Source organism: Castor canadensis, chromosome 9, assembly GCF_047511655.1.
Source record: "Castor canadensis chromosome 9, mCasCan1.hap1v2, whole genome shotgun sequence".
Lineage (NCBI taxonomy): Eukaryota > Metazoa > Chordata > Mammalia > Rodentia > Castoridae > Castor > Castor canadensis.
In genome coordinates, this window is record NC_133394.1 from 24,407,983 (window position 1) to 24,426,026 (window position 18,044).

General features: G+C 31.7%; 1 protein-coding gene across 8 annotated transcripts in view; it reads left to right on the forward strand.

Moving 5' to 3' along the window:
• The window catches only part of Ccser1 (coiled-coil serine rich protein 1), a 1,264,311-nt gene that overhangs the window by 644,246 nt on the left and 602,021 nt on the right, over positions 1–18,044 (forward strand). For all 8 annotated transcript variants that reach the window (XM_074041363.1, XM_074041362.1, XM_074041365.1 and 5 more), the window contains one exon: positions 4,131–4,208. In XM_074041363.1, the coding sequence (XP_073897464.1) occupies positions 4,131–4,208 (78 nt within the window). The remainder of the gene's footprint in view (positions 1–4,130; positions 4,209–18,044) is intronic.

Here is an 18,044-nt window from a genome sequence, read left to right on the forward strand (position 1 = left end):
AGGCAAGCACTCCACCACTTCAGCCACATCCCCAGTTCTCATATGTTACTTTTAGCCATTGATTTCAATTTACTAAATATCAGTTCCCATTCTTTAAAAAAGGGACAGTAATATATTTAAAGGTTCAGTTACATATAAAAATATATGGACATTACTTGGTACACTGCCTTGCATGCAGCCTATATTCTATTAATTGCCAATATCTGCTATTAATAGTAATAATTTTAGTGGAAAAGATTATAGAAAGAAAGGGGATATGAATATAATTAACTACTCTTCCTAAATTTGTACATTATTCTATTTATTATGATAGTTGGCTTTTATTAAATATCATTTTTGCTTTTAATCTCAAATAAAATAACTTAGAAACTTAGAGAGGAAAACATTTTTATTTAAACAGCAATATTGTCTTATATGTTCAGAACTCAGACAGCAATTTATCAGCAATATAATTCATTTTATATTAATAAATATAAATAAATTTAAATTTAATTTTGTTTACGTTTGTATAGAAATTACTAGTTTTTTTACTTTATGCACACATGTGTTTTATTAATAATAAATTTAAAAATCCAATGGTTGTGATTTATTAATCAGGATAAATATTGTAAGTTGCCTGGAATGGAAAACTTAAAGACAGGGTACAGAATTATTTACAAAATATATCTACCAGAAATTGAGCTGTTTTAATTCTTCATTATTCCTCTGAGAGAGCTTATGGGAAGAAATTGCAGTGCTTTCTTACATGGGAGAATACCGTAAGCCACACACTAAAGCACATGTGGTAGACAAATTCGTGGTCAAGAAAAGAGAAATACCCTTAAACTGTTTCTCTTCTCCAAGATCCTTCTTTCCCCTTCTCATACATAATATAAGGGCAAGGACATATTTAAATAACTGTGTTGTAATTTAATTTAAATATGTTTATGGCTATTAATTGTCAAATACTATTTTTAAAATTAACAAAATCCTCAGAGTCTTTGGCATAACATTCTGTTTTCTCTAAGGAGACTGACTGGATTTACTATACTGCTTTCATTCTTCAGTATTGGTACTCTCCTTGTCTCTCCTTAGATACTTTTGAACCGGTGGTTGTTTAATGTATATATTTACAGTTTTATCATGGACTTCTAACTATTTGCAAATATTTTTGCCCAAGAAAAGCTCCACATTTCTCACTTCCACTCTTAGTTGACTACTGATCTTTCTGGTCCTAGCTGAGATGTCCTTAACTTCTTCATTATCATCTTGTATGTCTCCTTTCCAATCCTCCACTCCCCATTTACCTCTAATTCTCTAAGCAGCTGTACTTTATACATTAAATGCTAATTGTCTTTTTGTCCTTTGTCTTTCATCCTGGATTTTTTTAATAGAAGAGATTATACTTTCTTTTTTTTCTTTCATGTCCCTCTTCCCCTTGTGAAATACTCATAATATATATTCAGTATATACACATTATGACCATGAAATTTATCTATACGGAAATGAACCAATAATATTAATCAAGAATTTAATAATTAAATAATATGGTACTGAAAGTGCATTCTGATGCTTTGCTTCTATAATTCTGACAGATGTGTATTTATAAAACTTATATATATGTAGTTGCATGAAGAAATTTTAAAATTCTGCAATATCGCCATTTAGTAATAACACTTTCATGGCATATTTTCCATTTGATTATGTGTAATAGTCTTTTCATTAAATATTAACTTTCCAAATCCATGAATACTCATATATCTTACAGAATTACAGGAGACCCATGAAGAGTTATCTATTAAAAGCTCTGTAAAGTCTTTCTTTTTTAAAACTGTACTGGGGTTTATACTCAGGGGCTCACACCTGGTGGGCAGGCACTCTAGTAGTTAAGCCATCTCTCCGGCCTTATTTACTCTTGTTATTTTGGAAACAGGATCTTTCTTCCCAAGCCAGGTGGACCACGATCCTATTTTATGCTTCCTGTCACCTCTGGGATGACAGGTATGTGCCACCACACCTAACTTTTTTCCACTGAAATGTGGTCTCACAAACTTTTTTTTGGCCTGGGCTGACCCGGAACCTAGATCCTCCCAATCTCAGTCTCCCAAGTAGCTGAGATATATGTGTCACAAGCACCCAGCTAAAAGATATATAGTCTTCTTAATGTTCTAATTTGTTATAGAAATTTATCATAAACTTCTACATACATACTGCCTTCTATTACAGGAAATAAAATGTTAATTTGCACACTAAATACAATATTTAATTTGCACCTATAGCTTATGCTTTATTCTTCAGATATAAATATCGCATACTTGTGCATACGTAATATATAATGTATATAAAATGTGTGACTAATGCCTATACAAGGGAATGCAATGGAGTTCATTAGAAATGTCTGTGTTTATTTTTTATTTCTAAAATAATTGCTTTTTATTTAGCTTATTTTGCCTTGATTAGTCTATTGGTTAATGAAGTTGTTTGAATTTTTTGTCATTATTTGATTTTTCTAAGCCTGATAACTCAGACCAATAAGCCAGAATTTACCAGCCCACACCAAATCCCATTCTAGGCATTTTGCCCTTGACAGTAGAGATGCTAAGGAAAAGAGAATGGGTAAATTCTCTAACTACTTCCCCCATGCTGTACACTAGAGCCTGCTCTCTCATTTATGTATTAAGTTAACTGAACTCTCCTGAGACTTTTCATGATAGCAAGTGTTCCCTCTTTCTTTATCTATTATTACATGTCTCTGTTCTTTTCCTCTATGGAGACAAGTCTAAAACAAACAGTGTGATCTTTTTCATTTTAAATTTAGTCTGGAAAATGCAGCTACATTTTCACTTACCTTTTTCAAACAATTAAAATTTTACCTTGCATCATACCTTCTTGACTTAACTAATCTGCATTTCACTTTTTTTTCTGAACAGCTGCACTAGACGTTTTATGATTAGAGAAGTTATAAGGTATGAGGCATTAATTGTACAAAAATATTTATCTTCTATTTTTAATAAGAAAAAATAAATCATGTCTACCTAAATTATGTATAGGTTTTGTTAGCCATCATAGATAATCTTGCATATCTCAGGCAGAACTGAAAGAGTGAGGGGATAGGGAGGGGAAGATGGGTAGACAAGGAGAAAGACAGGGAGGAGGAGGAAAAGGAAAGAAGGAAGAGGTTTTTATGTAATTCAAATTCTTGGGAATGAGGATCTTGAGGTAAATCCTAGGAAAATTGGATTTAAATGAGCTTTTGATCACTCAGATATATACAACTAATTTATTAAGCATTCAGAGGAAAATGAAAAGAATTTACCTTTTAAGCTAATTTATCGAAATAGAATCTACCAGAATTGCATCAACTTCTTTGGGAAAATTTCTCAGTTTAGTTAAACTTCCTAACTATATTCTTTTCTTTTAAAATGGATGGTAATAGTATTAAAAATCCCAAGATAAGATGTGATTTTGGGAGAAACATATTGGTAGGTATGCCAGGCCCACATTACATAATAATTAAGTTCAAGGACCCGCTAAATTTTATGTGACTCTTTTAGAAATGAGGGCAGATGGACCCACACAGAAGCCCAGTTAAATTAGATGTCTAATGATTAGTACATTTACATTTAAAATATGAAATTTCAAACCTCATGTGTTACTCCCCTTATCTGTTTATCACAGGCTTGGATTATTGTCGGTTCTTTGAAGTACAGATTCTTAAATGTGCAGGGTTCCCTTGAGAGAATAAAGAAGCCTAAAAAGTTAAACACAAACTAAATGTAACTCCCTGGCTCTATCATATATTGAAAATACTGGAGATTGTTAACATAAATACTTTGAAAGTATCAACCAAATCATATCAATTTAATTACAAAAAAACAGGTAATAAGAAAGAGCATAAACCCTTGGTCTTGTATTTAAACACATCATATCTCTGACATTCAGCTAAGGTTCTGACTCAGTAGCTCCAATGCCAAAAGAAGGTGGGATACTAAGGTTGTATACTTATGGTCTGGACTTGAAAAACACCAACAGAGTAAAGTATATGCACAGAGGTCCATCAATTGCACACAAGTCACCTTTTAATAAATGGGGAATGTGAGTTTAGAAGCATGTGACTCACCAACAATGTAATTTTTTTTTTCATTTTGCAGGAAAAAGTCCAGCATTTACAGAAGGCTTTTGCTTCAAGAGTAGATAAATCCACACAGACTGAACTTCTAGGCTATGATGTAAGTAGCTATGTAAAACCATTTTTATCTTCTTTATTGGTATTCAGACCTCCAAAGCTTATTTACTTCTGCTGCTGTTGTGTCCATGCACTAATTTAAAAGGATTCAGTGGTGCACCATTCATCTTTTACTCTTAAACAATCCCCAAATACCTTCCAGAACTGAAAAAGATAATTGCAGGCACCAGCTAGCATACCAATGTCTTATTAATTTTTTTAAACCAACATCTGTAATACATTCTTTTCAGTTAGCAAGTTTGAAGACATGTGAAAGATACATATTAGAATACTAAGTCAATTTATTTTTAAGAAAATACTAATTTGTTAGCAATTTTATAAAGTTATTTTTTTACAAAAAAGGCCAAACACGTCATTTTTACATTCAGGCACAAAAAGGGAAGCAACAGATAAATTTGCCATAATATTTTAGCTCTTGGGTTTCAGTGTAGGCAACAGAAAATAATTTAATTGAAAGTGAGTGGTTTTCTTAGTGTGAAATACTTGCTGAACTGTCAAAATAGGATTATAAACATGCTTCAATATAATATTACTTCAAATAGCAATATGATGTTGAAAAACTGACATACTATGTATCTCTCCTTAAACGTAATAATGAAAATTGAATTCATGTCTTTAAAATTCCTTTTGAGTAAGAAAAAAGAAACCACATTCTTCATTTTAGATCTAACAATGTGACAGCCTTTCTTCTACTTAAAAATATTGACTAATACTTAACTATTAAATATTAATGTCTTTGAACTATTAAAATATTAACAATATTATAAACATATTATTATTGCATCTTGTTACAAGAAATAGAATACAGATAATTTCAAGTTTTATGAGGATATGTACCATAATAGAAAAATATGTTCACCTGCATGTCCTGATTATATTAAATAATAAAAAGTGAATGTTAATTTTCCATTGCCTGGCAAAATGTATTAATATATTTAATGCAGAATTACTTGTCTCTCTTAAGGTATAATCTAAAGTTTTGAATTCTGCACAAATAGTTTTCAAATATTAATATACTTTATTTTTTAATTAAAAATTGCTAAAATCTATGCTTCTTTTTTGAATTTTTCTTTCACATTCCTTTTAATGTTTATTCTAGATATCAAGATATTCTAGATATAAATCTTGTTACAGTACTTCTTGAATTTCAGTATTATATGTTGAATAATGTTGATATTTATTTTTTAAAGGAAATAATTTTTACATAATATTCTAAAAGAATTTATCAAAAGTAATTCAATATGTATCTCTTTTGGAATACTTTGCCTCTTTAAATTTTTTTGGCACTGACAGAGTAGCTTAAGTGGAGAGTACCTAACTAGCAAGCATGAAACCCTGAGTTCAAATCCCAGTCCTGCCAAAAAATAAAGTATGTTTCAGTACATATCTGTGTATGAGTCACTAGGATATATCCCAATCTGTATTTTATAAGTAATAACCTATATAATTATAAATGTGTAAGTCAAAGGGATTTTTTTCAATGAGAATAATAAAGCAATAATTTCCATCAAATTGTTTTCCAACATAAGAATATGCAACAGATACTACAATTTAACTTAAAACCCACCTAGAGAGCTCCCAGATTTTAAAGAGGTTAAGTGAATTCCAAAAAAGTAAAGTCATTTGTTCACTGTCACATGATCCTTTTGGAAGTCTAGACTTTTATTAAAAGTAATGCATTTTCCATACAAGAAAAAGGAAAAACATTTCTTCATCTGGACTCAAATATTCCATTGTATTCCAGTTAAGGAGATGATTTTGGGAGACTGAATTCTATCTTGCTGAGTGACTGAACATGACTGAACATAAATATAAAATGTAAAACCTTTATGTAGCACTGTTAGATTTATGTACCATTATCAGTGACTACTTGAAAGAATTGGTTACTGAAGAATGAATGGTCCTCTGGGGAAATAACTAAGCTGAGAACAGTTATTCCTAACACAGAATTACTACCAACGTCTTTTGAATTTGTGTGAATGTACTTCATGGTGTTCTTATTTCTACAGGATTTCTTATAATAATGCTATTTAGTTTTCTAAACATGCAAATAAAAGTAAAAATGATGCCATAAATAACATATTCCTCATAAAATCTTCATTGTTCCTTGCTTGTCTTCATATGTGACAATGACAAGTTAATGAAGTTTATGGGATAGAATTAGGGTGAAGGAATAATACCTTCTTAGGGGTGAGGCCCTAAAGGAATCTTTACACAAAGGTTTGCTAACGATTTGGGTACTAACACGGAAAAGTATCCTGTTTCATATTTTGTAGAGATATGTTCTAGGACATCATTATTGGAATTAGCAAAATAATTGCTAAACTATGCATGTAAAAATTATGAGGTTAACTAGATGTAACTGTAGCTATATGTCATTCTACTTTGTATGTGAAAACCTAGAGAGGGAAATAGTCTAAATGAACAGATTAGAAAAAAGTAAAACATTTCAAGGGTGATGCATTGTGCAAGTACTTGGAAGATTCATCTAAAGTATAGCTCTCCTATGACCTAGAAACATTGTCTGTGCCTTTCAACATTTATTTGTAAATTATTGCATGTTTTCACATGAATCAAAAACATTTATTCTCTAATTTGTATTTTCTTTATGTTTTTACAAAAGAGTTGGATATTTGAATTTTTACAAATATACTTTACACATATTTATACATAATTCATGAACAGTGTTCATGAGAATAAAACTCTTTTAGAAATCTTGTACATTATGAGTAATTCTTTCCATAGCTATCAATATGTCCACAAATATTTCTGTGCAAATCAGTCAGGACCAAGTTTCTGAGGTGTGAGTGTTAAAATATATGCCATTTTAAGTCACCACTTACATCATTTTCTTCAGAAGATAACTGTTGCCACACATTTTGCATAAGAATAATTAGAATCCACTGAAAATACTACTAATAATTGAATCTTTTAAAAATCCACTACTATAAACAAGTTTAAAGGTTTTTCCAATAAACTACTCATATCCTGGAACAGATTTATCAGAAGTCTTGAAACTAATGTCAATATACAGTGTGCTGTGATTTCTAATGCACCTGGAAGGAATTTTAAAAATAAATTCAGAGCATCTCAGCACAGGCCTATAATCAAAATAGTTACTGTGATGAAGGAGATTGTTAAATGAATGATGAATGTGTCTTAAATAATCAATGCCAATTTAACCTTGTTCACCTTTCCTTGTCCCCACAACCTTATTTTATTGAAAGATCAAAGAATAATTTCTCAGATGTCACTTGTGTTATTAAAACAGGATGGAAGATGAATAGATAAGAGTCCAGTAGCAATGTTGCCCATCGAAAGGTTGCTTTAAGAGGCAGAGAAGGATTTTCTGATGGCATCAACTATATGTAAATAGATGCTTCAACATGGCACATATGGTATCTGTAAACATTTTATAGCTTAAACTACTACAAATAATATTTTTACAAAAATATGAGAGCAAATAGCCAAATACTTCAGTGAAGATCTTACATACTGACAGTGAGAAAATTAAAGTACTTTCATTAACTTAACATCTTAAAAACAGTTTTTTATACTTCCTTATTAGATTCTGCAGAATTTTTTTTCAAGAAATGGGACTGACTTTACGTGTAAAATTTCCTTTCAATTAATGCATGAACTTGACTCAAAATAGTCACATAATTTCTAAATTTTTCTCACAAATTCGCAAATTTTAATTTTTTTATTTACTCATATGTGTATACATTGTTTGGGACACCTCCCTCCCTCCCCACCTCCCTCCCACCCCGCTTCCTGATGGAACCTGCTCTGCCTCTTGTTTTCCAATTTTGTTGAAGAGAAAACATAAGAGATAATAAGAAAAACATGGCGTTTTTGGTAATTTGAGCTAAAGGTAGCTATACAGAAAGATTCCTAGTGTTTCCATGCACATGTGTATTACAGCTCACCTGGTTCATCTCTACCAGACCTCTTCACTGCTTCCTGGTCCCCTTCCCATAGTGGCCTCAGCCAGTTTTAGATTACTATATTCACTCCTCCACAGTGAGCACATCAACCACATTCATTCCTCCCATGCATGGTCTCCCCTAGTGTGTGACAAATATTTTAAGTAGACACAGTTTCCACCTTCATTAATATGTGTTTTATATCTATATTTGATAAGTGTGTATTCATCTTGAACTTGTAAGGTTTTGTTCATATTTTCTTAATTTCTTAAAGAGTTTTGAAGTTCTGACATACTTCATCAAATATTAAGTTATTAATTACTGTTAGTCTCAACATCATTAATGCCTCTCATTTGACTGTTTAAAATTGGCAAACTGTGGCATCATACTTATTTTTCATCTCATCTAGGTAAAAATAAAGCATGAATTGGTTTGGCAATAGACTCTCATTCCACTGTGTATTTTTCAATTATTTTAACATACTTTCCTTGTGATGAGGTTTGCTTTATGAATGTAGTTTTTGCTTTTAAGCTAGGAATATAATATTAATAATAAAATGTATATTGTGAATACATACCTTGACCAAATTCTCAATGAAATATTCTATGTGTTTTGAAATCTCTGTTACTTCTATTATATCTAATTTTGGAAGGACTCCTGGCACAGTTGTGCAGAGTTCTTAAAAATATGAATATAATTCATCATATCTTATTCAGGTAAGGAATAAGAATGATAAGATTTTTACTAGATAGAAACGGAGAATTTTTTGTGTTGGGATAATATATCAGCCTATCTACAAGCATTGAATAACTATCACTTAGGCTTTATCATTTAGTTGCTTATAATCTGTAGTTTTTTAAAGCTTTCTGTCTAGGAACCATTCGTTTCTGTTATCTTTCTTAAAGTCAGTACTTCCCCTGATGATGTGTAAATACAGCCTGACATTTAGGGAAAATCTTTCTCCCACCTGCCTTGTTTGTTGGTATTCATTTATCTGAGGTATTTCTATTATTTTTACAAATTAAAAAAGGCTTATAAACTGAGTTACATATTCCAAGTTTTTTTTTCACATTACATAAATATAACTTTCAGACAAGAACACTGATAAAAACACAAGCAGGAAAAAAAACTATCTGCCACAGGTGTTTATTAATATGTAATAGAGGAGTCTCAGCTTATCCTGTGATGACGTTGTAAGGACATCACTTGTGAGAATCATCCCTGCAATTAGTTCAACAAAAGTTACTGTTTCCCCTATAAGCTGCCTCTTTGCCAGGTACTTGGGATTCATCTTTTAAGTGAACAACAGATAGTCCTCCCCTGGCACTTGCAGTTGGTGAGACCATACAATAAGCAACAAAAATTTATACAGTGTATCAGATGATGCTAAGTGAGGTGTGAAACAAAAATAGCACAGGGAAATGATAACTGTGAGTGTATGGGGTAGGAGTTAGGACTATGATCACAAATTTTAAACTGGATGATATGGGCAGATCTGAGGTTAAGATGTGAGACTTAAGGAAGTGAAGTGAAATTCATGTTCCAATTAATGTGCTCCCTGAAAACGCTTGAAGACTCATCAGTCAGTAGCAAAATTTCCTTGTCTTTGCTTTTGCCCGAGATAAGAATAATCAGGCTTAGTGTCCATGTACTATGAAAAAAATGAATTTTATAGTAGTAAACCTAGAAGCAGAAACATCACATCAAGAGATTCATCCCAGGGGAACACAACCCACCTGAAGATACAAACCCATCTGTCCTGTTCACCTGGCATAAGCAATGAGAAGAAAGTTGGGCAAAATCAGCCACAGCATACAGATTACATTAACTTCCATTTATATATGTTTCTGCTTGTATTCACTTCACTTTCTTCTGTACACCATTTTACCAGAACAGGCAAAAATGGACTCCTGTTGATCAACCAAAACTTTCAGGCGGTCAAGTCTCTTACCAAAAACATTCTAATATGTACATATAACACATCCTTTAGTGTTCTTTAAATCATCTGAGATCACTTATAAATTCTATTACAATGCAAATGCTTTATAAATAGTTGTGTTGTTTAGGGAACAATAAGAAAAAGTCTTTACATTTTAAATAGAGAACCGTTTTATTTTCTAAATTCTTTGACCTACAGTTGGATGAATGCACATATGCCTCAGCCTCAGATGTGGAGGTGAGACTGCACTTTAAATGTTTACTTAAATTTCGGTGTACAGCAGCACTTTCCTGTTTACCACAAAATGTATCACAAATATCGGAAGCACGCAATAATCAGAGAAAGAAAATAGTGCGTTAGCTAAAAGGCTGTGATATTTTTATAATCCTAAAATATATAACACACTGTTTTTACTTTATTCAGAAAAACATACAGATAAGGCTATTGCTTTGTTGTGTTATTATTCTGTTACTTTTTATATCTGACAATTATTACAAAATGACTACTTCCTGCCTATTAGAACAAAGTATGAAGTGCAAATTAGTATAAACATTCAGTGATTTCAAAACATAGATGCCAATCTATAATTGCCTTCATAACACTGTATTGCATGACTGTTGTTCTCCAAAATTCTCAATCTTTACTTAGGAATAAGGTCTTTCCTGGAGCTTCCACTGCCTTCCTTGAGTGATGACTGTATAGAATTAGGATCAGTCAACTGAGAACCCTCTTGTTAAGGCAATTTGTAGTTGAAATTCTCATAAGTTATGTAGCAAAGCTGGATGTAATCTTTGGAATTACTCAAAATTGTATAAATATTAATTATAATAAAATAATAAAAGAATACACAGTAGGGGAACAAAGGAAATTGCTGGTCCAAGTGTACAAAGTTTCAATTAGACAGGATGAGTAAGTTTTGATACCTGTTGCACAGAAGGGTAACTACAGTCAACAGAAATGTAAATTTTGAAATAACTAGGAGAACAAATTTCAAATCTCTCACAACTAAAAAGGATAAGCAAGTGAGGTGACAGGTATGTTAACTGACTTAATTTAAGCATTCATATTGTATAACAATATCAAAACCATTACATTCTACCCCATGTATGTATGCAATTATGGTTTGTCAATAAAAATAATAGTGATAGTCAACTTTTTTAAAGATCACACAACCATTTTATATAGCTTAAACTGGTAACCACTGATATCATTTATGAAATTATGTTGAATCAGTCATAGTGTTGATAAGCATATCTATTTATAGAAAAGGAAATTCTTCCAATCTCTCTGTTATAGGAAAAGTAGAATTTTAGGTATCTATGTGCTAATTCTCATTGTGTAGTAGGAAATCCCTTCTACAGGAATTTTTGCTACCCTTTGGAAAAAAACACAGCATAAAAACTTAGCATGTCTTTTAATATATGCATTATGCAATTATGGCTAATCTTTATAATGGGTATGAAATTATGTTCTAAGACTTTGTCTAGTAATTGTTTAAAGTAAATCTCAATGGACTATTTTTATATTAATTTGATTTTATCAAAATTGCCTTCTTTTGATCTATTAACAGGAAAATTTGCAAATCCAAGTTAATCTTCAAATAAAGATGCATAGTCTATAAATAAAAAAGTACAGTGACATACAACTGTTTGACAGAGATGCAAAAATAATCTACTTTTGTGTATTGTTCTTATTGTAGAAGTTAGACATAAATCTATTAAGTTAGGGTATATATATAGCAAGAACAAGTAGAAATCATATATTAATGTAGTAGTTTAATGGTTATTTAAATTTTAATGTGATTAAACCAGATTTATACAACTATTAGCTGGACATATTAAAGGCCCAACTTTACAACACCTGGCCTAAATTAATTTTTAATAGATTTCTTTTAAAGGTAGTAGTTAAATTTGACTGCTAGAAACATTAATTTTTCAATAGGCAGCGATTGTAAAATTATATGTATTCTAAAACAATAATGGCAACAATTTTGATATCCCAGATATGACAGCATCTTCTTTTTCACACAATAGCTCATAGCTTGTCTCAGATATGTCATGGTTGAATATTTGTTTCACTAGGCTATCAAATTTAATTAATTAAATTTTTTCATTTTCCTCCTTCAGTTTTCTTCTTTGATATATGATTCTCATTGACAATTCTACTTGAACTTGATTTAGAGGCACAGAGGGGATAATTTCTGTCAAGTGCATTAGCCCTCTTAATGGTTTCTGCCCATCACAAAAGTTTTCTGCTTTGGTACTTGAGAATATAGTTTGCTTATACTCTGCCAGTGGAAGAACTGAAATGGATTTCAAGGGGAAAAGACACTGAAATATGTAGATTGAAATTGTTTCAAAATAAAGACACAAAATGATTTCATAACTTATAAAAAGTCATTGCCATAAAGAACTAAAGTAAAAAAAAGTTTCATATATGTCTTTACACCAACATGGCAAAGAAATAGGAAGTTTAGAACACTACACTAGAAAGTTTCCTAAAAGTGAGTTCCAAAAATCATTGACCTTGTGCTCTGTAAAGTAAGAATACCAGGAAATTATACTCTTTAGAGATGCCATATTGTTAATATGGTAATTAGAATTTAAAATTAGTGAAGTTGAATTACTGTACAGAAAATTTATAGCAAAAGAGTATCATTTGCAATTCAGCATACTTAAAGAGCCAAAGTTCTATATATATCAGAATTACTTCATATTTATCAGTATTTTATAAGTTTTGTGTTTAAAAATGGAGTCAACCTATGAAATTTAAGATGAAGTCTAATGTAGTTATTTTCTGAAAGAAAATGGATTGGAAATTATAGCCTGAATATTTATGTAATTGTTCATTTCTAAGCTTAAGAAAGGACTAATGTAGGTTAGAAATATCACATTTTTTAACTTTTTGGATTATAAGAAATGCTTACTGTTCCAAAAATGTTACTTAGAAGTATTTTTAATTAATAGGAATGTTACAAAGCCTTACTGAGTTCAAAGTATTAACTTTTCTTCTTTGTGAGAATATCATTACTATATGACTCACTGCTGTGATTTATAAAATATGAAGCTAGAATTTGTGATTTATATAAATTCATAACGGGCAAAATTTAGTTTGTGTGTGTGTCGCATTTTCTGTACTTTTGAACATTTTATCCTTCATCTTATTTTTTCATATCTTAAAAAACATGAACACCGAATCATTATATATCACATGAACTCATGTATTGCCATTTCAAATATAATGAATATTATTTACTGAAATATATAAAGTATGCTTTTACTTCATAGTTTAAATGACTGCAAATCATTCAGTATGTGAACATTTCAAACATTTTTACTTTTTTCCTTTTAACATGTATTTTTTAATTAAAAAAGTGAGCCAATTACAAAAATATTCTTATTGATTTATGTAGCATATGCAAATGACAAAAATGTATGCATGAAGTAAAATATTCGAAATTCTGTTCTAAACAAAGAAAGTTGGTTTGGTAAAGGACAAGTGACTTAGGAAGGTCACATACCAAAATGTGAAGGAAGCCTGAGGGTTTCAGATGGATAGAAGTCTTGGCTAGGAGCACATAAGGTGTTAGTGATAGACCTTCAACCAGCAACAGTCTCCTAACCCCTGTTTTTGTTTTTTTCTTTATTCATATGTGCATACAAGGCTTGGGTCATTTCTCCCTCCTGCCCCCACTCCCTCCCTTACCACCCACTCCACCCCCTCCCTCTCCCCCCTACCCCCTCAATACCCAGCAGAAACTATTTTGCCCTTTTCTCTAATTTTGTTGTAGAGAGAGTATAAGCCATAATAGGAAAGAACAAGGGTTTTTGCTGGTTGAGATAAGGATAGCTATACAGGGAGTTGACTCACATTAATTTCCTGTGCGTGTGTGTTACCTTCTAGGTTAATTCTTTTTGATCTCACCTTTTCTCTAGTTCCTGGTCCCCTTTTCCTATTGGCCTCAGTTGCTTTTAAAGTATCTGCTTTAGTTTCTCTGCATTAAGGGCAACAAATGCTAGCTAATTTTTTAGGTGTCTTACCTATCTTCACCCCTCTCCTATGTGCTCTCGCTTTTATCATGTGCTCAAAGTCCAATCCCATTGTCGTGTTTGCCCTTGATCTAATGTCCACATATGAGGGAGAACATACGATTTTTGGTCTTTTGGGTCAGGCTAACCTCACTCAGAATGATGTTCTCCAATTCCATCCATTTACCAGCGAATGATAACATTTCGTTCTTCTTCATGGCTGCATAAAATTCCATTGTGTATAGATACCACATTTTCTTAATCCATTTGTCAGTGGTGGGGCATCTTGGCTGTTTCCATAAGTTGGCTATTGTAAATAGTGCTGCAATAAACATGGGTGTGCAGGTGCCTCTGGAGTAACCTGTGTCACAGTCTTTTGGGTATATCCCCAAGAGTGGTATTGCTGGATCAAATGGTAGATCAATGTCTAGCTTTTTAAGTAGCCTCCAAATTTTTTTTCAGAGTGCTAGCCCCTGGTTTTGAAATGGCTTTTCATGTTGTTTATTAAAACATTTTTTGCATTTCTATTTCTCTCCAGTCTTTTTTTTCTTTTTGTTAGCATGTTATAGTTGTACTGGGGGTACATTTTGGTGTTTACAAAAGTGCTTAAAATATATCTTAGATGCACCTCCTCCATCTTTCTCCTCTGTCCCCTCTATCCCCCTGCTTCGAACAGTTGCAACAGATCTCATTGTTCTCTTTTCATACACAAATATATAATATATATACTTCCACCATATTCACCCTCCTTCGGTCTTTCCCAAATAGGACCTGTTTTACTTTCCTGTCCTTCGTTTTTTAAGAAAGATATTTTTGTTTGTTTATAATGGCTATACAGACCATTTCATTATATATATATATATATATATATATATATATCCTCACAATGAAATATATTATATATTAATATATTATATATATTATATCCTGAATTGGTTCATTCCTTCCATCATTCTCTTTTCAACCTTAGTCCCCTTCTAACGATGATTTCAACATGTTTGATTGTTCCATGTTCACACTTGCATAGAAAGTACATCAACCACATTCACCTTCCTTACTTTCAAATATTTTTTACATTTCCTGATAATTGTTTTCCTATGAAAGCACAGCATTGTCACATGCTGCATCTCCCAGAGAAGACATTTTTGAAAATTCCAACAGAGTTACACCATTTTATCCTACAACTGTGAGTGCTATCGCTAAAGCTTGACCCTACACCTATGCTTCAGTATACACCAAATAGCATCTCCATAGGATTTTCCATGAAGAAAAAGCACACATACCCACCATTAAGGTCTGTTTGACAAAGACTGAGTCACAAAACTAGAAGATTATACATACAGAAATATGAGAAAACATTGATATTCTGATGTGGAGAAACCTTTAGAATGCTGATAAATGAAAGCAACTTATGAAGCATGATTTAGTATTTTGTAATATTTTATATATGTATGGAAAATAGTAAAACCCAGTAATTTTTAATTATAAGGGGAAGTAAGAGAGCACTAGAGAAGAGCATGAAAGAGATCAAGCAAGTTTTTTTGAGTATATCTGGGTTTTTTCCTTAGATGTCATTGTATTTAAATAATTTTATTTTCCCTACATTTTTTCTCTTTTAAAATTGTGATGGGGGTACATTGTAGCACTTACAATAGTTCTTACAATATATCAAATATATCATACTTGAATTCTTCCCCTCCACCATTCTCCTTTATTCTCCTTCCCCCCATTCCTTAAATAGTTTCGACAGGTCTCATTCTTCCATAAGGGTATCTTTTCATAAATAAAGAAAACTAAAACAAAAATCACTTGAAATAGATAAACTTAACTGAACATCAAATTGTTATAACTATAGAGAAAAAAGAATTTTTATAAAGTGATTTGAAACCTATTTTTATTGTTTGTATCTTTAGTGGATTGTGCTCTAAAAACAAACTGAACTGAAAACTCTAAAACTTCATTAAGTGGTTAAGTTCTGCCCACTAACAGTCTAAAAGCAGTGACCCAAAAAGTCTAACTTGAAACCGTTTGAGCATATGGCCTGCCTTTCAGTGTGCAGAAAACAAATGGATGCAGAATTTTCAGTATCCTATGAGACAACTGACATGCTTCCTTTAAAAATGCTCTTAAAAATTGGGGGACTTTCTTGTTTAAAGAGTCTTAAGAGGCATAATGACAAATGTAATGCACACACACAGAAAGAGCAAGAGAAAGCAGCAGTCAGAGAGGGAATAGCGGGACAATTCGATTTCTGAAGCTAGGTGAGACCTGTGCAAATATTAATATTACCAGTCTTTCCATTTTTCTTTGAAGTTTTCCCATTAAAGGCAGAGACTTCCCTACTTAAAAAGTTAAAAACAAAAACTTAAAAGCATCACATTCAAATGTTGTGTATAGTCCAGGATTTAAGTCTTTGGTTGGGCTGTCTGGCAGTAACATTATTTAAGGGACATTGAGGAAATTTGAATAAGAAATGCTATGAGATGAGATGAAGAAATATTAACAGCAACATTTAGCAGTTATTATTGGAGAAAAGAGAGAGAGACACCAAGCACAGAATGCACTGTGTATGTTCTTAGTTAGTAAAAAGTACATCTGTCAAAATAAGTACACAAAGGCTGGAATGGTAATCATTACTTTTCAGTAGAAATGGGGCCTTTTTTTCCCTTCTTCCTACATATCTCTTTTTGTCATGTTTTGCAATGAACATATGTACCTACATGTAAATAACAAACTGCAATTTCAGTGTAGAAATATATTATTTTAAAAGCAAATTCCTCATTGCTATAATGAACATGAAACTATTTTTGTACAAGGTATTTAATTTCTATTCCACACCTACTTTAACACAAAATAAAATAACTTAGAAATTTTTGAGGAAACAAAATATTTGATACTTTAAAAATATAATTATCAGAAATAAATGTTGAATTTTGAAGAGCTTTTTCTATTGTGGCAATATACTAAATGCATTATATTTTAGAGGTGAAGAATAAAGAATCATTTATTTTATAACTGACTTTCCTCATTTATACTATCCCCAGAATGGTTGCTCATAAAAATGAATCCCATTTTTCAAATTATCATTACATTATTGAGTCGGGGGAAGCCATGTATTTTCATTAATTGAGCTTTATTATTTCCTTGCAGTCCTCTTTGTGTTTGCTAGCTGAAAATAGCACAGAAGTATCAAGGTTATTTCACCTTTTTTACATAGTAAATTCTTGAAGATTATAAACTTTTATGGAAAGAGAAATGGTAATATCATATATTTTAGAGTCTTGTGTCTCTGAACATATTCAACCTATTATCGAATTTCCTGCTTCATTTTAGCAAACTTTTCCTAGAATATTGAAAAATGGTACTGAGTTAGAGTTTTATTAAAGATCTGAATTTTAAGAGGCTTGACATACAGAGAAAAACAAAATTTTAGATTTCTAAAATACATAAAATATAACAATATATTCCCTATGACTTTTTATTCAGCTTACATGTGTGAAACAGGTACTAAACACTAAGCAACTTCATAATGTTTATGCGTTTCTTATTGATTTTGTAGATATTTTTAGTAGAACATGTTTGGTTGGAAAATACATATCTGCCACAGTTTGTAAGGTATAGTCCTGGGATTCCTTTCATCACAAAGCATATCACCCTTATTTGCCCATACAGTCATTAAAATAATAACAAGAAGTCATGTTCCAGGCACTGATATTATAACAGTAGAAAACAAACATACAAGTTTTGTGTTTGCACAAACCTCATATAATCATGGATGACAATGGATGATCAATTAGAAAGAGAGTTGTTCACAGTAAAAAGGACTATGAAGACAATAGCAAAAAGATGACATTAGGAGAAACCAGGAGAAGAGGAGTGGTTTGTGCTAGGAGAGAGTTCAGGCAAGACCCTTTAGAGGATCTTGC